Below are 14,729 nucleotides of genomic sequence, written 5' to 3'. Positions count from 1 at the left end.
TTGAGCTGAAGGCTCCTGAACAATTAACGGAATGCTGGAATCAGCTACCTCAGAGACAAATATGTAGTTTCTGCAATTGGGGACGGACAAAGACGATTACAAATGATAGCTAATAAAAATGGAGGGCATATTGATTGAACCATATCTGGTTGAGATAGGTAATCTTCAAAACCAGAATTTTTGCATGTCTTCATGTTATGACGCACAACTTTTGAGTTAGGACTATCTCTGCACAGCAAGAGGCCTTCATCTTTTCTATAAATATTGGGTTTTTCACTGGTATATTAATCATTTAAAAAACTTAATAACTCAGGAAGATATGAACGAACAAAATTTGTACCGTTTTTTTCGGCCCACTGTGTATTTTAGTTTCAATTTTAACTTGTCATGCTCCTTAAAAGAATAGGTACCGGGAGCACACACTATCGTTTGGTTTCTTTTTGTCTTGAATTGAAACTGAAAGTATAACTTTATTAAGAAGTTTCATCACTTAAGTTTTTACCTTTATAAATTACGTAGCAGATTCACAAATTGCCCAAAAAGTAGAAAATGTTATTTTTTAACTTACCTGACCAAAGGTAGGTAAGTTATTGTGATCGGTCCAAAATTTCGAATTGCTAATTTCATCAGATCTTTACGTTTTGAGGTCCCCTAAACACGTTAATGAAGTTTTTAGAATGATGTCTGTCTGTGCGTCTCGCTGTGCGTCTGTCTGTGCGTCTGTCTGTGCGTCTGTCTGTCCCACTTTTCGTTCTCCCACGATTACTCAAAAACGCTTTGACCGATTGCTTTCAAATTTGACCAACACAAACTTACCCATGGTCTCTCGAGTTGAAAAGCTTTTGGTGTCAATCGGACCACGGGGGTGGAATAGGGTGGGGGTAGGTAGAAAAAATAATAAGGGAACATGGAAATTTGACTTTACCGTTTGAAAGGGCATTTGTTTTTATGTCGAAAACGATGTTTACCATTTGCGGATTTTTCCAATATGGTGGACTTATAAGGTTATTTACCTCTTCATAGATCGACGGCGATAACTGCTGAAATTTTTAACAAAATAATCTCGGATCTTGCCATTGGAAATAACTCTGTAAACCGAATAGAGTTTGGTGTCAATCCGACTACGAGGGGTGGAAGAGGGTGGGGGTTGCTCGAAAAAATAATGAGGTGACATGGAAGTTTGACATTACCAGTTGAAAGCGCATGTGTTTTTATGTTGGAAATGATACGTACTATTTGCGAGAATGTCCAATATGGCGGCTTATAAAGTTATTTACGTGTTTATAGTTCGGCGGTAATAATTTTAACAGAAAATTAGGTAGGTATCTCGGGTCAATTCAGCTTGGTTTAAATTGATGTCGGGTAAGTTACTAGGCCGGGTCTTCGACTCGGCTCCATCCCATTTTTTCATTTCTTGACAATCATCATTTATTTTAATTACTCAATTAATTCTAACAGTACATGATTTGATTTTAATAAATATATACATTCTTATTGACAATTTCTCAATACTGAAAACGTTGGATATTGTAATTATTGTAATTACTTTCATTTAATAAATGGCACTAATTCCTACCTTTTTATTCACAGAAAGTCTTATATCTTTAATAAGTACATTTTTTTTTTTCAGAAAAGTGTCACATTTGATAAATATTTTTTGACTGTTTTAAATGCAACGGTAATAATCGAAATTTTACGAATAAATACGACGGAGTGTTTTGGCCAACTGTGTGCGGAGCAGCACCGTCGAAGCTATTTCAACATTATTATATGGGATTGAAGTGTCTTACTATAGTTTAATTGTCTGTGATCGGGTCCCGCAATCAAGCAAAATAAACTAGTTTTGAATATTTTACTTAAAATATGGTATCTACAGGTTAATATTAAATACCGCCATTGAAACCAGCAAGTAGGTGTAGTTTAATAAACATAATCAGATTTTAACGAAAAGATTCCAGAGCAGGACACAGAGTGGAAGCATGATACATTCAAAATGAATAGTGCACAGAAACAAACCCTGTCAAGTCTGCAGCCTGGCAGTCTTGAAATTTAAAAAAAAAACGCACAACGGCGCAAATATTTCTTCACTGTTCCATCGTGCGTCGTTTCCATTCTGTGCCTGTACCCCCGACCTAGAAATTACTCCCTACTTTTCCTTCAGATATCTGTAGGAGATTGAAACTAACATTTTAAATAGATCAATTTAAATTAAAAGTGGATTTATCAACTTACGGCAAAAATATCTCCAACCATTCGGTAAACTGGCATCCTCCCCAAATTTGGACCATTTACTTCCCAAATGTTTTAAAACACCAGTCAACACTTTGTTTTGTCTCCAAAGTGAGGCATTTTCTCTTTATAATTATAACCCTGCCTGTGGCCTCCATGATATCGCTACTTCATCGTATTCTTTTCAATAGTGATTATAATCTGACAGTGTCAAATTTTTTGACAAATTCAAAACGTCCGCTTTGAATGTTGAATATTAGAAAAAATAAAACACTTTCATTGCAATACAAAAAAAGAAAATTCCCTAACAGTAATGTATATTGAAAATGGATGGAGTTTATAATATCGTGCCTTCAAAAATAACTATATTTAGAGTAGGCGTTGACAACGTTTTAATTCTGTTAACAGTGTAGATAATTTCGTAGGCAACCAATTATTCTCCGGAGTTACACAGGTTGCATAGTAAGTTTTGTCCCAATTTCATATTAAAATTTTGACATTTGACATTCGTTCTCTTTCCCGTTTTCAGATTGAGTTGTGTTTGTGAATTTATTCGTTTTATTCCTCGTCTTGCGTACAAAAAATCAGTTCTTGTCAGAACTAAAACGAAATCTGCGTCAGTGTTTTACTGTTTTCCGACATTTTTGTGAACAATGGCTTTCACTGAACAACATAAAGTCTTCATGGTAATGTCATACTTTCGAAACGGTGTGAAAATCGATGGAGTTTGGCAGTATTCCTTTGCGTTATGTATGGAAGAGTTTGGAGAAGAATTCCCAGACATTGCAGTGGAATATACGCAGTTTCGACAAACTTTAAACATATGCTTAAAGAATTTCCAAGAAAATGGATCTGTGGGACGAAAACCTGGAAGCGGCAGGCCAAAGAAAAGAACTCCAGAAGTGATTGAAGAGGCGAGACAAGCAATGGAAGAAGCCCCAGGCACTTCAATTGAACATTTATCACAACAACTTGGTGTGTCTGTTGGTACCTGTCATTCAATTGTGAAAATAGATCTTCACCTATTTCCCTACCGTCTCACATCTGTGCAAGAATTACATCCAGCTGACCTCCCCCAAAGATTAGAATATTGTCAATGGTTTCTGAATCCTTTAGATGTTCACCTTGATAAAACCTTTTACACTGATGAAGCTTACTTCCATCTTAGTGGATATGTCAACTCTCAAAATACAAGAATGTGGAGTTCAGAAAATCCACATTTTTTCATTGAAACACCCCAGTACCCCCAGAAAGTAGGCGTTTGGGCTGCTATTAGCCAACGCAGAATTATTGGTCCAATCTTTTTTGAAGGTAACAATTGTAATAATGTTTTAGTAATTAACTAATAATCAAGGTTTTTTAGGAAATATCAATGCTGCAAGATACAGAAATGAAATTTTGACTCCATTTTTAAATCAGCTACATGATGATGAGTTAGTTTATGGCTACTTTCAGCAGGATGGTGCTACAGCTCATACCACAAGGGCTACAATAGATTTTTTGGCTGAATTTTATGACAACAGAATTATAAGCCGTAATACACCAAACAACCGGCCCCCTAGATCATGCGATCTCACTCCTTGTGATTTCTTCTTGTGGCCACACATCAAAAATTCAATTTACACAACACCCATAAATGATTTGGCAGAACTACGAAATAGGATAACACAGAAAATTTATGAAATTAATAATAATCCTATTGTTTTAGAAAATGTAACTAATGCAATTAGACGAAGGACTAGGTTGTGTTTACAAGAACAGGGTGCACATTTTCAACACTTACTCTAAATTATGTATAAAATTGTTGTCTCCTATTGTGTGAGGTTATGTGCAATACTTAATTTACAATTCTTATTAGTGTTCACAGCAATGTTAATGTTGTTCTCTTTTATGGTTTAAAGAAATAAATGAATTGATACGACTATTTGTCAATTTGCTTAAGGTGGGTACTTTCAGACTGTCTGTTTAGTTTCATGTTCAGTTTCAGTTTTCATTCAATATAAATACTGAAATCGAATGGAGAATATGAACTAACCGTGTAACATCCCATTTACTTGTTCTCTTTATGTTAACAGTTACTTGACTTTGGTGCTTTTGAAATTTTGCGATCTTATTCGAATTTGGGGTATTTTTCTCCCGAAGATTAACTAAAATTTGCAGCAATGCCTCACAAAGATTTCGAAAGCTGAAACATCATCTTCCGTATATTGGCGAAAAGCCATTAGTTAGCAAATAATTTGTGATTGGACTTATGTTTGGATTATTTATTAATGTGAATTTCAATAATCTGAGATGAATGCACTACAAAAATTAAAAATATTTTCTAACCTAATTTTATTTCGTTAAATGTCAGACCAGACGATTCTTGTGTCATTTTCTACGCTGTAAAAATGTTGCAAACAATTGAACTTCCATAGGTTGCTCTAAATATAAATTTATTTGAAGGCACGTTACATTTTTCTAGTGCCAATTTTAACAATTAAAGTGCAGGCAATTATTAATCGAAAAACGCCCCTAGGAACCACGATGGAGCCAACTCTATTTAATATACCTACTAATTTTATGTAAAATCATTGGAATAAGTACTCACCTCTAGGGACCATCTTCTAAAGATTTGCCGACTGCATTCTAGGGAATTATTTTTAATTCACACCGAAATGGGACACTACGTGACACGATTTATTTTTGAAACTCACTACTGGAGGCACAACCGAATCTTTTTTCACAACACGATTCATTTTATTGTCTCTGACTTTTTATGTTCGATGTTCGAATTTAAAAACACGTGTAGAGATATTTTCATATTTGGTGGCGGAAACAAAAGACTGAGAAATGTCACAAATTTGTATTGTCAGTGTCAAATTTCTCAAAGACGTTCGTGATTTCGACAGAAATGCAGCAAATTGGAAATAAGAAAGTCATTCATCGTCGAACTAGAGAAATAATTTGTAATACGTTTGATTATATGAGAATAACTTTTCCTTTTGAAGCACTGACAAAAATTGGTTTCCTTAAAATTTGTTTTTTCAATCTATTTAGCGAAAATTTAAATTTACCTAGACATTCCTTTTTACGGCGTTTATGAGAAATTTGACACTGACAATACATTTTTGTGACATTTCTCAGTCTTTTGTTTCCGCCACCAAATATGAAAATATCTCTATCACTGGATCACGTCACCCGCCAAAACCGAATTCCGTTATGCGACAAACGACCCGCGATTTTGCCTGCCCGTGAGAGTTAAGGAAGTAGGAACAAAATAGATATTATTGTTAATAAACGCGAAACGCTTTGATAAATCGATACCTATTATCCGTTCACGATTGTTTCAAATTCGGACTGTCTATGAAAATCTGACATTTTAGTTGGTAATATTGTGATTTGGCATAATAAATCTATTTTAGGTTATAATTGAATTACACTATAATAAATCAATTAGGAAATTGACAACAAGACAAATATTTAATAACGAAACGTCATATGACAGGACCTGACGCCAATACAACGAAAAAATATCGTGGCCTCCTGTGCGTTTAAAACAATCGTGAACGGCATATCGAGTGTTCAAATGAAATCCTGGGCTGGGAAGGCGTTGGAAACCGTCAATTGTTGTGCTTTTTTAAAGCGTAGATTAATTGGAGCATGTTGACAGCTAACCTAAAATTTAGAGCGAACATTTTTTTTCTTTTTTTGCAATGTTTTACATCAAAAATAGAATAACGTAACGATTCCTATTCTCGAAGCAAATATCTAAGGGCACCCTTTGCTGAAAACAAACATGTTTAATTATGTTGCGATTAAACATAAACAAATGTCATTCGTGTCAAACGGCGGGAAATTCAAACTTTACACTGTTCTAGACGGTTTAATTTTTCCAACGCCTACTCAGCCCAGGATTTCATTTGAACACGCGATATAAAGTCCATTCAAAAATGAAAAAATCACCACCTGTTGCTTTAGGTTGGTAAAATTTAAAAAACCCTAGGTAGATATTTTTTCATACTATGTTTGTAACTATAAATTATGACATTTATTTGATTCAAAATAAAATTCAATTGCTTTGAATTTCGTTCATATTGCACGTTTCATTTATTTATTGATTCTTATTATTTTTCCTTAAACATGCCCAGAAAAACAAGACACTTAATAAACATTTAACCTCAAAATTACAAGTCTCACCAAATTTTACACCAAACAGCGATGCCGATAGTAATTATCGAGGAAAATGCGACGTTGGTGGTTTTTTGATTTTTGAATGGACTTTATAATAGTACTCACCTACAGTTTGCAGTACCGTTGCTTGTTACCCGTCCGACTGCCCAAACAAAACGGAAGAACACAAACGTATAGAAACTGCTAGAATAAGAATACAGGAAAAGTCACTTTGGCGTGGCCTGCTGTGTTGAGGCTGCCGCTGGGCCAAGCCAAACCAATCAAAATTTGAAAATGCATCACGCTAACGGTGGCGTATGCGCAATTACTCTCCAAATGTTTAATGTTGATCTCTGTTGTCTCTGTCTGTTCTGTTGTCATTGTCATCCGTCGTCCGTCAGTGACACTGAAGTTTTCTTATTGTAGGTAGGTATTTATTTAGAAGCAAATTTGTCTTGTTGCCTTGCTGTTTGGAATAGGAATAAAGAAAGCTGGTTTAAGGTGTTCTACAATGATCTTATAATACTACGTAGTATTATAAGATCATTGGTGTTCTAACATGACAAGGTAAAGACATTAAACAGTTTTATTTAAGTAAATTGTAAACATCATTAACGTTTTAGTAATTCAATGTGTGAAGAAGAATGCTTCTGGAATCTGCTTCATCACTTTCAGTAGGTAATGAAGAAAGGGGTGAAAATAAATTGTTCATTAAAGAATTATCACAAAGCAGAGTCAAGTTTACTGAAGCTGTTGTTGACTTTATTGAAAAGAAATCCATTGACACAGAACATGCATGGAACTTAACCTCAACACCAGGATGGAAATTCGGTTCAAATAAGTAACACACATTCAACATAATGAAGCAGATGAAAAAAGCATAAGGGACAGATAGTATGAGACAGATTTTAGAAGAGATGAAGAAATATGTAGGTGTGCCTGGAAAGAGAAGAAAAAATTATTAAAGGCAAAGTTATTACCTAAAACAGAAATAGAGTATTTAGTGTATTTTTTAACCATCACGATTTTGTGTTTCAGATTATTTTCTTTAACATTAGTTTGTATGTATTATTAGTGTTAGGGCCAGTTTATAGAAAGAGAATGAAACATTTAATTCAAATTAAATTTTAATGCACGATTAACCCAAGAATCTGAAACTTTGATTGGTTCAATCTGATAATGTGTTCAGTTAATCTCGCATTTGATTATGAATAACTACATTTCGCTTCTGTCAACTGGCCCTTAGTGTTACAAATTACATATTAATGTGTGTTAATAAATTATATTTGATATGTAATATAGATAATTAATGAAAGTTATTATTAATTATTTTCTCAATAGAGCTTGTGATAACACTTTTTTTAATGCTTTGATTTCAGCCGATAAAGGTGCAAATTCACGATGAGATATTTGCATGCAATTTTGGTCTCATAATACAAAAAATTTACGAACAACTAAATTTCATTGTGGAAACACTCGTGAGAGACATGAAACACTGAAACATATAGCACGAGATATTGTCTCCTGCAAGTTGTTCGTGAAATTTTTGTATCATGCGAGACCAAAATTGCATGAAAATATCTCATCGTGGATTTGCACCTTAAAGGTTACACACCTTTAAATTTAAGTGATACATAATATAATTTCAGATATTGTTAAACCAAATATACCTGACACTATAGCAAATATGAAACAGAAGTCTTTACATGGGAGATACTTTAAAGAACTGGAACAACCAGAAATTAATATTCAGGCTTCTCATGCATGGCTTAAGAAATCAAACATTCGCCCTGAGACCGAGGGTTTTATATTTGGAATACAAGATCGTGTTATAAATAAAAGAAATTATAAAAAACACATATGCGGTTTACAATCGATCAATGTAGGATTTGCGGAAATGAAAGGGAAACCATTGAACACATCATTTCTTCTTGCACCGTTTTGGCTCAAAGCGAATATAAGAAACGTCATGATATATTCGCAAAAATTATACACATGAATTGAGCTGTTACATTATAGTGTATTAAAGAACGAGTTTTATAAGGGTTAATCTGGCGCACGAATCCCAAGTGTAGAAAACGACCCGCAGGGAAGTTTTCCATGGGACGAGTGCGCCAATGCCCTTATAAAACAAGTACTTTATACTATTTTTTCTAATTTGCGCTCTTTCCTGACTTTAATTTTAAAAAAAATTGTTTTCACGTCGAGAATTTTATTTTAGTTGGTAACACGGCATAAAATTACTTATGTCTGCAACACTAATTACACTTCAGTAGCTGGGGTTGAAAATGCTTCAAATGTTCAAAACACTGTTCAATATAATAACAAAAACGAGCGGACAGTTTAATGCATATTATAACAAGTTCACAAGTATCTATCTAACAATAAAAGTAAAAAATAATACTGCATTATCAATTATACATAATGTAAATGGGTCTCAATTTCTTGAAATTTTTGAACTTGGATGCTTCATATTGCTTGAAACGGCTACAGAATTGGGTGTCATCGGCACTTGCTGCTCTCACATAGCAGAATAATTTGTCTCTCGAGCAGTTACTAGAAGAGAAAATAAAGAAGTAATGATGATTAAATCGATGGCACGTGTCTTGTTTATAGTAGGTACTTACAACCATAAAAACACAAACATGAATTGGACTTACTGATTTTTCCCAGCAGATTTGATATAGGTACGGGACTTGTTTATGTTACTAATTAGGAATATCCAAAACGTAACTTTCTTTCCAATTAAAAATAGACGTAAGTAATGATCAACAAACAGCGAACCAATTCAGCGATATTAATTGAGAACTTACTTGTATCTTTTCTAGCAGTGTTTAAAACATTTAAATTACTGCTCAAAATGTTCTCCATTATGGTCCAGACAGAGTCAAAGTTGCCTCTTCATCTTTTTAAAAACATTTATGAAGCTGTCAGGTGAAATGGATTGACAAAATTCATTTATGCTAATCATTAGTGTGTAAGGTGATGTGTGGATTTTATTTCTTGCAACACACAAATTTTATAAGGAAACAAATTAATATCCTTCTTCAAAATTTTCTGACAAGTGCCATAACTCAGTTTAACTTGCTGTCTTAAACGCCTTATGGAAGTTAAGGGATGTTCCTTGATAATTTGTCAAACATTTTGCACCATTTCTTTTTAATGATGGATTATGATTCCCTAAAATTAGTCACTATAATTTTAAGACATTGATAAACTTGTTGATAACCAATACCCATCAGATTCGGATATCTGGCTTGAAATTCTTCAATGCAAGGGGGTACAAAGTAAAACCAGTTTCACCTTCTTTCAAAAATAATCTAGTAAAAATGCCTTCTGTTCAATGGTAAAACCCATTTTACAACTTAATCTGGGATAATTATTGCTTACAATTGCAATAAACGTCTGTAAACTTTGCCGAAATCGATGACATGTTTTCTAGGTTAACTGGGTTAACTTAACTTGTCAACAATAATAAATCCTTGATTTGAAATGTGACATTTCAACCAAAAATCTTCGTACCAGTGGCGTCGCGTTTGGCAATAAAGCGGATAATTTACCTATTCTCACAAATGTAAAATGTTGCTCTTGTTTAGTTGGAAATATGCAAACTGCAATCAAGTTATATGTTTAAAGTTGCCTTAGCAACTACAGTTTGTTATGACAAAAAGTTGTATTAATTACAAAAAAGGCTAGAAATAAAGACTCTACAGGTTATGGGCCCAGTGCGCTGAAAAATAAGAAATTGTACGAATTCCGCAACGAAAAAGTAACTTGAAGCTATTTGTGAGTACTACAAAAACGAAAAATGAGCTACACAAGCGTGAAAATCGAACCTCTTGGAAAAGAAAATTTCGATACTTGGAAAATTCAAATCGAAGCTTTGCTCATTAAGAATGATTCTTGGAAATACGTGAACGGAACAATTCCGAAACCAAAAGAACCACCAGAAGCCGTAACCACGTGGGAATCAAACGATGCGAAAGCCAGGTCAGATTTAATTTTAACAATCTGCCCATCAGAACTTAAACAGATCAAGAATTGTCCTACGTCAAAAGACATATGGAACAAATTACACAGCGTCTACCAGTCTCAGGGACCCGCTCGAAAAGCGATGCTCCTGAAAACATTAATTTTGCTGAAAATGAAAAACGGTGAGGATATGAGGGATCACATCCGGAACTTCTTCGACGTCGTGGACAAACTCGAAGAGATGGAACTTTGTATCATCAATGACCTTCTTGCCATCCTTCTGCTCTACAGCATTCCCGACGAGTACGAAACTTTTCGAATTGCTATTGAATTGAAACTCAAGAGAAATTACTTACCACAATTAGAAGCACTGAAGATAAAACTCCTGGAAGAGTATGAAGCTAGAAAACGAAATTCAAAGGAAAACGTTTCAGATGCCATGTTTATTAATAAAAATCCCGGTAGGTCAAGTCAACCCAAGAAATCTGAAGATTCTAAAACTGAACGTTTTGCGATTGCAGATCGAAACTCTTCAAACCAAAAAATCCAAAAACGAAACCCACAGAATCAACCCGAAAGGCAGAAGTCGTTATGAAACTTCACGTCGAACATGATAAACGATGGTGTTTAGACTCAGGTGCGTCTTCACATATGTGTTCTGAAAAGGCAAAATTCCAAGAAATGAAAACCCCGAAAGTGCAGACCTTGAATTTAGCCAACAGCTGCTCAACGAAAATTGTAGGAAGCGGTACTGTACAACTGAGTATGGAAGAAAATCTCACTGTGAGACTAGACGAAACTCTGTACGTTCCTGACCTACGATCGAATCTCTTGTCAGTCGCGAAGATGACCGAACACGGTTTTGAAGTTATCTTCACAAGAAACGAAGCCATCGTAACGAATCCCGACACCGGAGAAAATCTAATAGTAGCACGTCGAGATAAAGATATGTACTACATCGACGAGTTGTCCGAAGAAAGCAGAGTGTCGCAGATATCTATGTCATTACAAGAATGGCATGAACGTTTTGGCCACCTCAACGAAAAGGATTTGAAGAACATTATACGCAAGCAGAAAGTTGATGGAATTGACATTAAGGCCGACGAAGCTTTACCCGTTTGTGAAACGTGTGTGAAGGGCAAGCAGACACGGAAACCATTCACAAGGTCGGTATCTCAATCTACAGAACTTTTAGAACTCGTGCATACAGACGTTTGTGGACCCATGCGCGTGAACTCTCTTGCTGGTTCAAGATATTTCGTCACTTTCATAGATGACAAGTCAAGATGGTGCGAAGTATATTTCATGAAACAGAAAAGTGAAGTTATCGAGAAGTTCAAGGAGTACAAATGTTTGGTTGAGAAGAAAACGGAACGAAAAATTAAAACAGTCCGATCTGACAACGGAACCGAGTACACAAGTCACTACTTGGAAGATTTCCTGAAACAAGAAGGCATCAGACACGAACTCACTGTAGAATACAGGCCACAACAAAATGGAGTAGCCGAAAGGAAAAACAGAAGCTTGATGGAGACGGCGAGGTGCCTGATGATCCAATCGGCCCTCTCCGCAAGTTTTTGGGCTGAAGCGATTTTAACAGCAAATCACATCAGGAACAGGTGTCCTTCTCGAAGCCTGGGAGGTGAAATTCCATTTAAAATGTGGACGAGAAGAACCCTAATTGTCAGCTATTTCCGAAAGTTTGGGACAACAGCATTTGCACTTGATAAAACGCCTGGAAAGGGAAAATTTGATTCAAGATCGAAAAAATGCATTTTTATCGGATACTCGGTACAATCGAAGGCATATAGACTTTGGGATCCAGAAGCAAGAAAAGTTATTCGAAGCAGAGACGTTACGTTCACAGGACGTAATCAAGCAGAAAATGATTTCACTGATTTCATCGACGAAGAAATTTTCAAGAAAAACCCAGAAAACGTCATTGAATTCAACGTACCCGAAACACAAAAGGAAGATAAACAAACAGAAACCTGCGATCTAGAAGCAGATGGAGAAACTCTCGTAGAAGAAGAAAACGGAGAAGAAATTCCCGTGATAATGAAGAGAGGTCTAGGACGACCAAAGAAGGTTCTTACCAGCAAGCGGGGGAGACCGCGAAAACTGTTCAACATGGTAGAAGTCAACGAACAGGAGGTAGAATCCGAAGAAGAAGAAAACCACGAGAACGAAGAATTGCATGATGTAGCTGGTCTGATCGAGTTTGGCGAACCGCAGACAGTTTCAGAAGCTCTATCTAGTCCAGAAGCTGCCGACTGGAAAAAGGCAATGAACGCAGAATACGAAGCTCTGAAAAGAAATCAAACTTGGATAATTGTAGATCGTCCCCAGGGAAAGAAAACCGTTGAATCGAGGTGGGTTCTACGAACAAAATTCAAGAAGGACGGATCAGTCGATCGTCGCAAAGCCAGACTCGTGGCGAAAGGTTTTACTCAAAAACCTGGTATTGATTTCAACGAAACGTTTGCCCCCGTGGCAAGACTCGGATCAATTCGTTTGTTCATGGCAATAGCAGTCGAATTAGGTCTCCAAGTACACCAACTGGATTTCACAAGTGCCTATTTGAATGGCGAAATCGAAGAAGAAGTGTTTATGGAGGTTCCAAGTGATTTCTACGACATACTAAATGAAAAGGAGTCACGAAAATTCAGAGGAAACAAAGTGTGTTTGATTAGAAAGGCACTTTATGGCCTGAAACAATCATCAGGCAGGCAGTGGTACAAGAAACTAGACGAAAAATTAAAACAACAAAAACTGAAACCATTGAACTCCGATCCCTGTGTTTACATCAATAAAGAAGACGGAAACATCGTTATAGTCGTGATCTATGTTGACGACCTCATGGTCGCATCGGACAACCCGAGAAAACTGCAACGATTAAAATCAGAACTATCGAAGTCCTTTGAGATGAAAGATTTAGGTCCGTTGAGTTTTTGTCTTGGCATAGAACTCACACAAAATGTTGAGAAACAAACAATTACCATGTCACAATCAAAGTACATCAAGGAAAACCGAAGAGGAGAAGAAAGCAGTTGAAAAGTTACCATATCAGAGCCTCGTTGGTTCTCTGATGTATTTGGCTGTTTCAACTCGACCAGACATCGCACACGCCGTCAGCATGCTCAGCCAATTCAACACAAACTTTGGGGAACAACACTGGAGAGCTGCGAAACGAGTACTGCGGTATCTGAAGAACACAGAAAGTCTAGGCTTATGCCCGGTTGCACAAAGCTATTGTTAATTAATGATTAACTAACGGTCCATCAACTTTGACGGTTTGTTAAAAAAAATCGGGTTGCACAAAACTAGTTAATGGTCCGTTAATCGTTCATTTCATAATTGGCCATTAATTAGAGGTGAATGTGGCAACGCTGGAAAATAGTCGGTAAGTTAGGTACGCTGCTAGTTGATGTAGGGTTGACGCACAGAACAACTCTCTATAGAACGCAATCTGCCGTGTTTTAAAAAAGGGCAATGTTAGCGCCACCTACCAAACGTGGGCAAACTAATTCGCGCGGGAAATTTGAAATGTTTTATTTTGTCGCAGGCTTATTTGAATTTTTATGGTTTGTAAATAAATAAAAAAAAAATACCAATCAAATACACTATATTTTACATAATGTACTAAATATATACATAAAATAAAAATATTTACAAAAACATATAAATTAATCAACTTAAGTATGTACATATGTACCTATACATAAGAATTTTTTTTTTTTTACAATACAAAAATTTCCGATAATAATGCGGAGTCTGGAAAAGTGCCCGGACTGCTTGCAGCGTTTTCACGTTGAATAGAAAGGGAAATCCTCTCGAAAAGGAGTTTCTTTGATTTTGAATCGCCTGATTCCGTAGTAAGTCGGTTTCCGATGACATTAATGAAATTCTTTACAAAAACTGTTACTATACAAAATAAAAATTTATACAAAAACTATACAAACACTACGTTAATTACAATTAATGAGGCCGTTGCGGGTACTTCCGATTTTTTCTAAATACATCCAAAGCTAAAATCTGGATAGCATCAGGATGCTCTGGCGCTGCAACGACCCCATTCATTATTTGAGTGCAATTTTTAAAATAATGAAAAAGTAAGAATTTAATTAGCAAGGTTTTAATTTTTTTTTGTATATTTTCTTTATGTGGACAGTCTGCAAAGAAAAGGAAAAAGCCTATCTGATCAGCACAATGATATAATATATCAGAAATATTACAACGAGCTGAGTATTGCGGAATGATATATTCAATATAATTTGTAAATCGTGCAATTTCTGTCACAAAATTAACATTGCAATAATTCAGTTTGTTGCCAATATCTTTGGATACTATTATAGCATGTTGCTGATCAGGAGTAC

General features: G+C 35.6%; 1 protein-coding gene and 3 long non-coding RNA genes across 6 annotated transcripts in view; 2 read left to right on the top strand and 2 right to left on the bottom strand.

Annotated features, from left to right (window-relative positions):
- The window catches only part of LOC138127387 (uncharacterized), a 120,233-nt gene extending 114,164 nt beyond the window's left edge, over positions 1–6,069 (bottom strand). Inside the window, exon 1 of the long non-coding RNA XR_011158211.1 lies at positions 4,820–6,069. This is a non-coding gene — a long non-coding RNA (uncharacterized lncRNA). The remainder of the gene's footprint in view (positions 1–4,819) is intronic.
- LOC138127381 (uncharacterized) lies at positions 1,816–4,151 on the top strand. The gene is made up of 3 exons (XM_069043435.1): positions 1,816–2,691; positions 2,759–3,540; positions 3,593–4,151. Exons 2-3 carry the CDS (start codon positions 2,883–2,885, stop codon positions 4,015–4,017), a joined length of 1,083 nt encoding a protein of 360 aa, XP_068899536.1. The 5' UTR covers positions 1,816–2,691; positions 2,759–2,882; the 3' UTR covers positions 4,018–4,151.
- A 612-nt stretch (positions 6,070–6,681) lies between the features above and the next one.
- On the top strand, positions 6,682–7,741 carry LOC138127382 (uncharacterized). 2 transcript variants are annotated; one of them, XR_011158204.1, is made up of 3 exons: positions 6,682–6,807; positions 6,883–6,948; positions 7,005–7,741. It is a non-coding gene; the product is annotated as an uncharacterized lncRNA (long non-coding RNA). The 2 variants fall into 2 exon arrangements; XR_011158203.1 differs by lacking the exon at positions 6,682–6,807 and having other exon boundaries at positions 6,814–6,948.
- Positions 7,742–8,700: 959 nt separating this feature from the next.
- On the bottom strand, positions 8,701–9,910 carry LOC138127384 (uncharacterized). 2 transcript variants are annotated; one of them, XR_011158206.1, is made up of 3 exons: positions 9,617–9,864; positions 9,042–9,561; positions 8,701–8,937 (listed from the first exon to the last, which is right to left on the bottom strand). It is a non-coding gene; the product is annotated as an uncharacterized lncRNA (long non-coding RNA). The 2 variants fall into 2 exon arrangements; XR_011158205.1 differs by having other exon boundaries at positions 8,701–9,561; positions 9,617–9,910.
- Positions 9,911–14,729: the final 4,819 nt, after the last annotated feature.

This window comes from Tenebrio molitor, chromosome 3 (genome assembly GCF_963966145.1).
Source record: "Tenebrio molitor chromosome 3, icTenMoli1.1, whole genome shotgun sequence".
In the NCBI taxonomy this organism is placed as follows: domain Eukaryota; kingdom Metazoa; phylum Arthropoda; class Insecta; order Coleoptera; family Tenebrionidae; genus Tenebrio; species Tenebrio molitor.
Note: the sequence above shows the minus strand (reverse complement) of the source record. Positions and strands in the feature narration are given on the sequence as shown.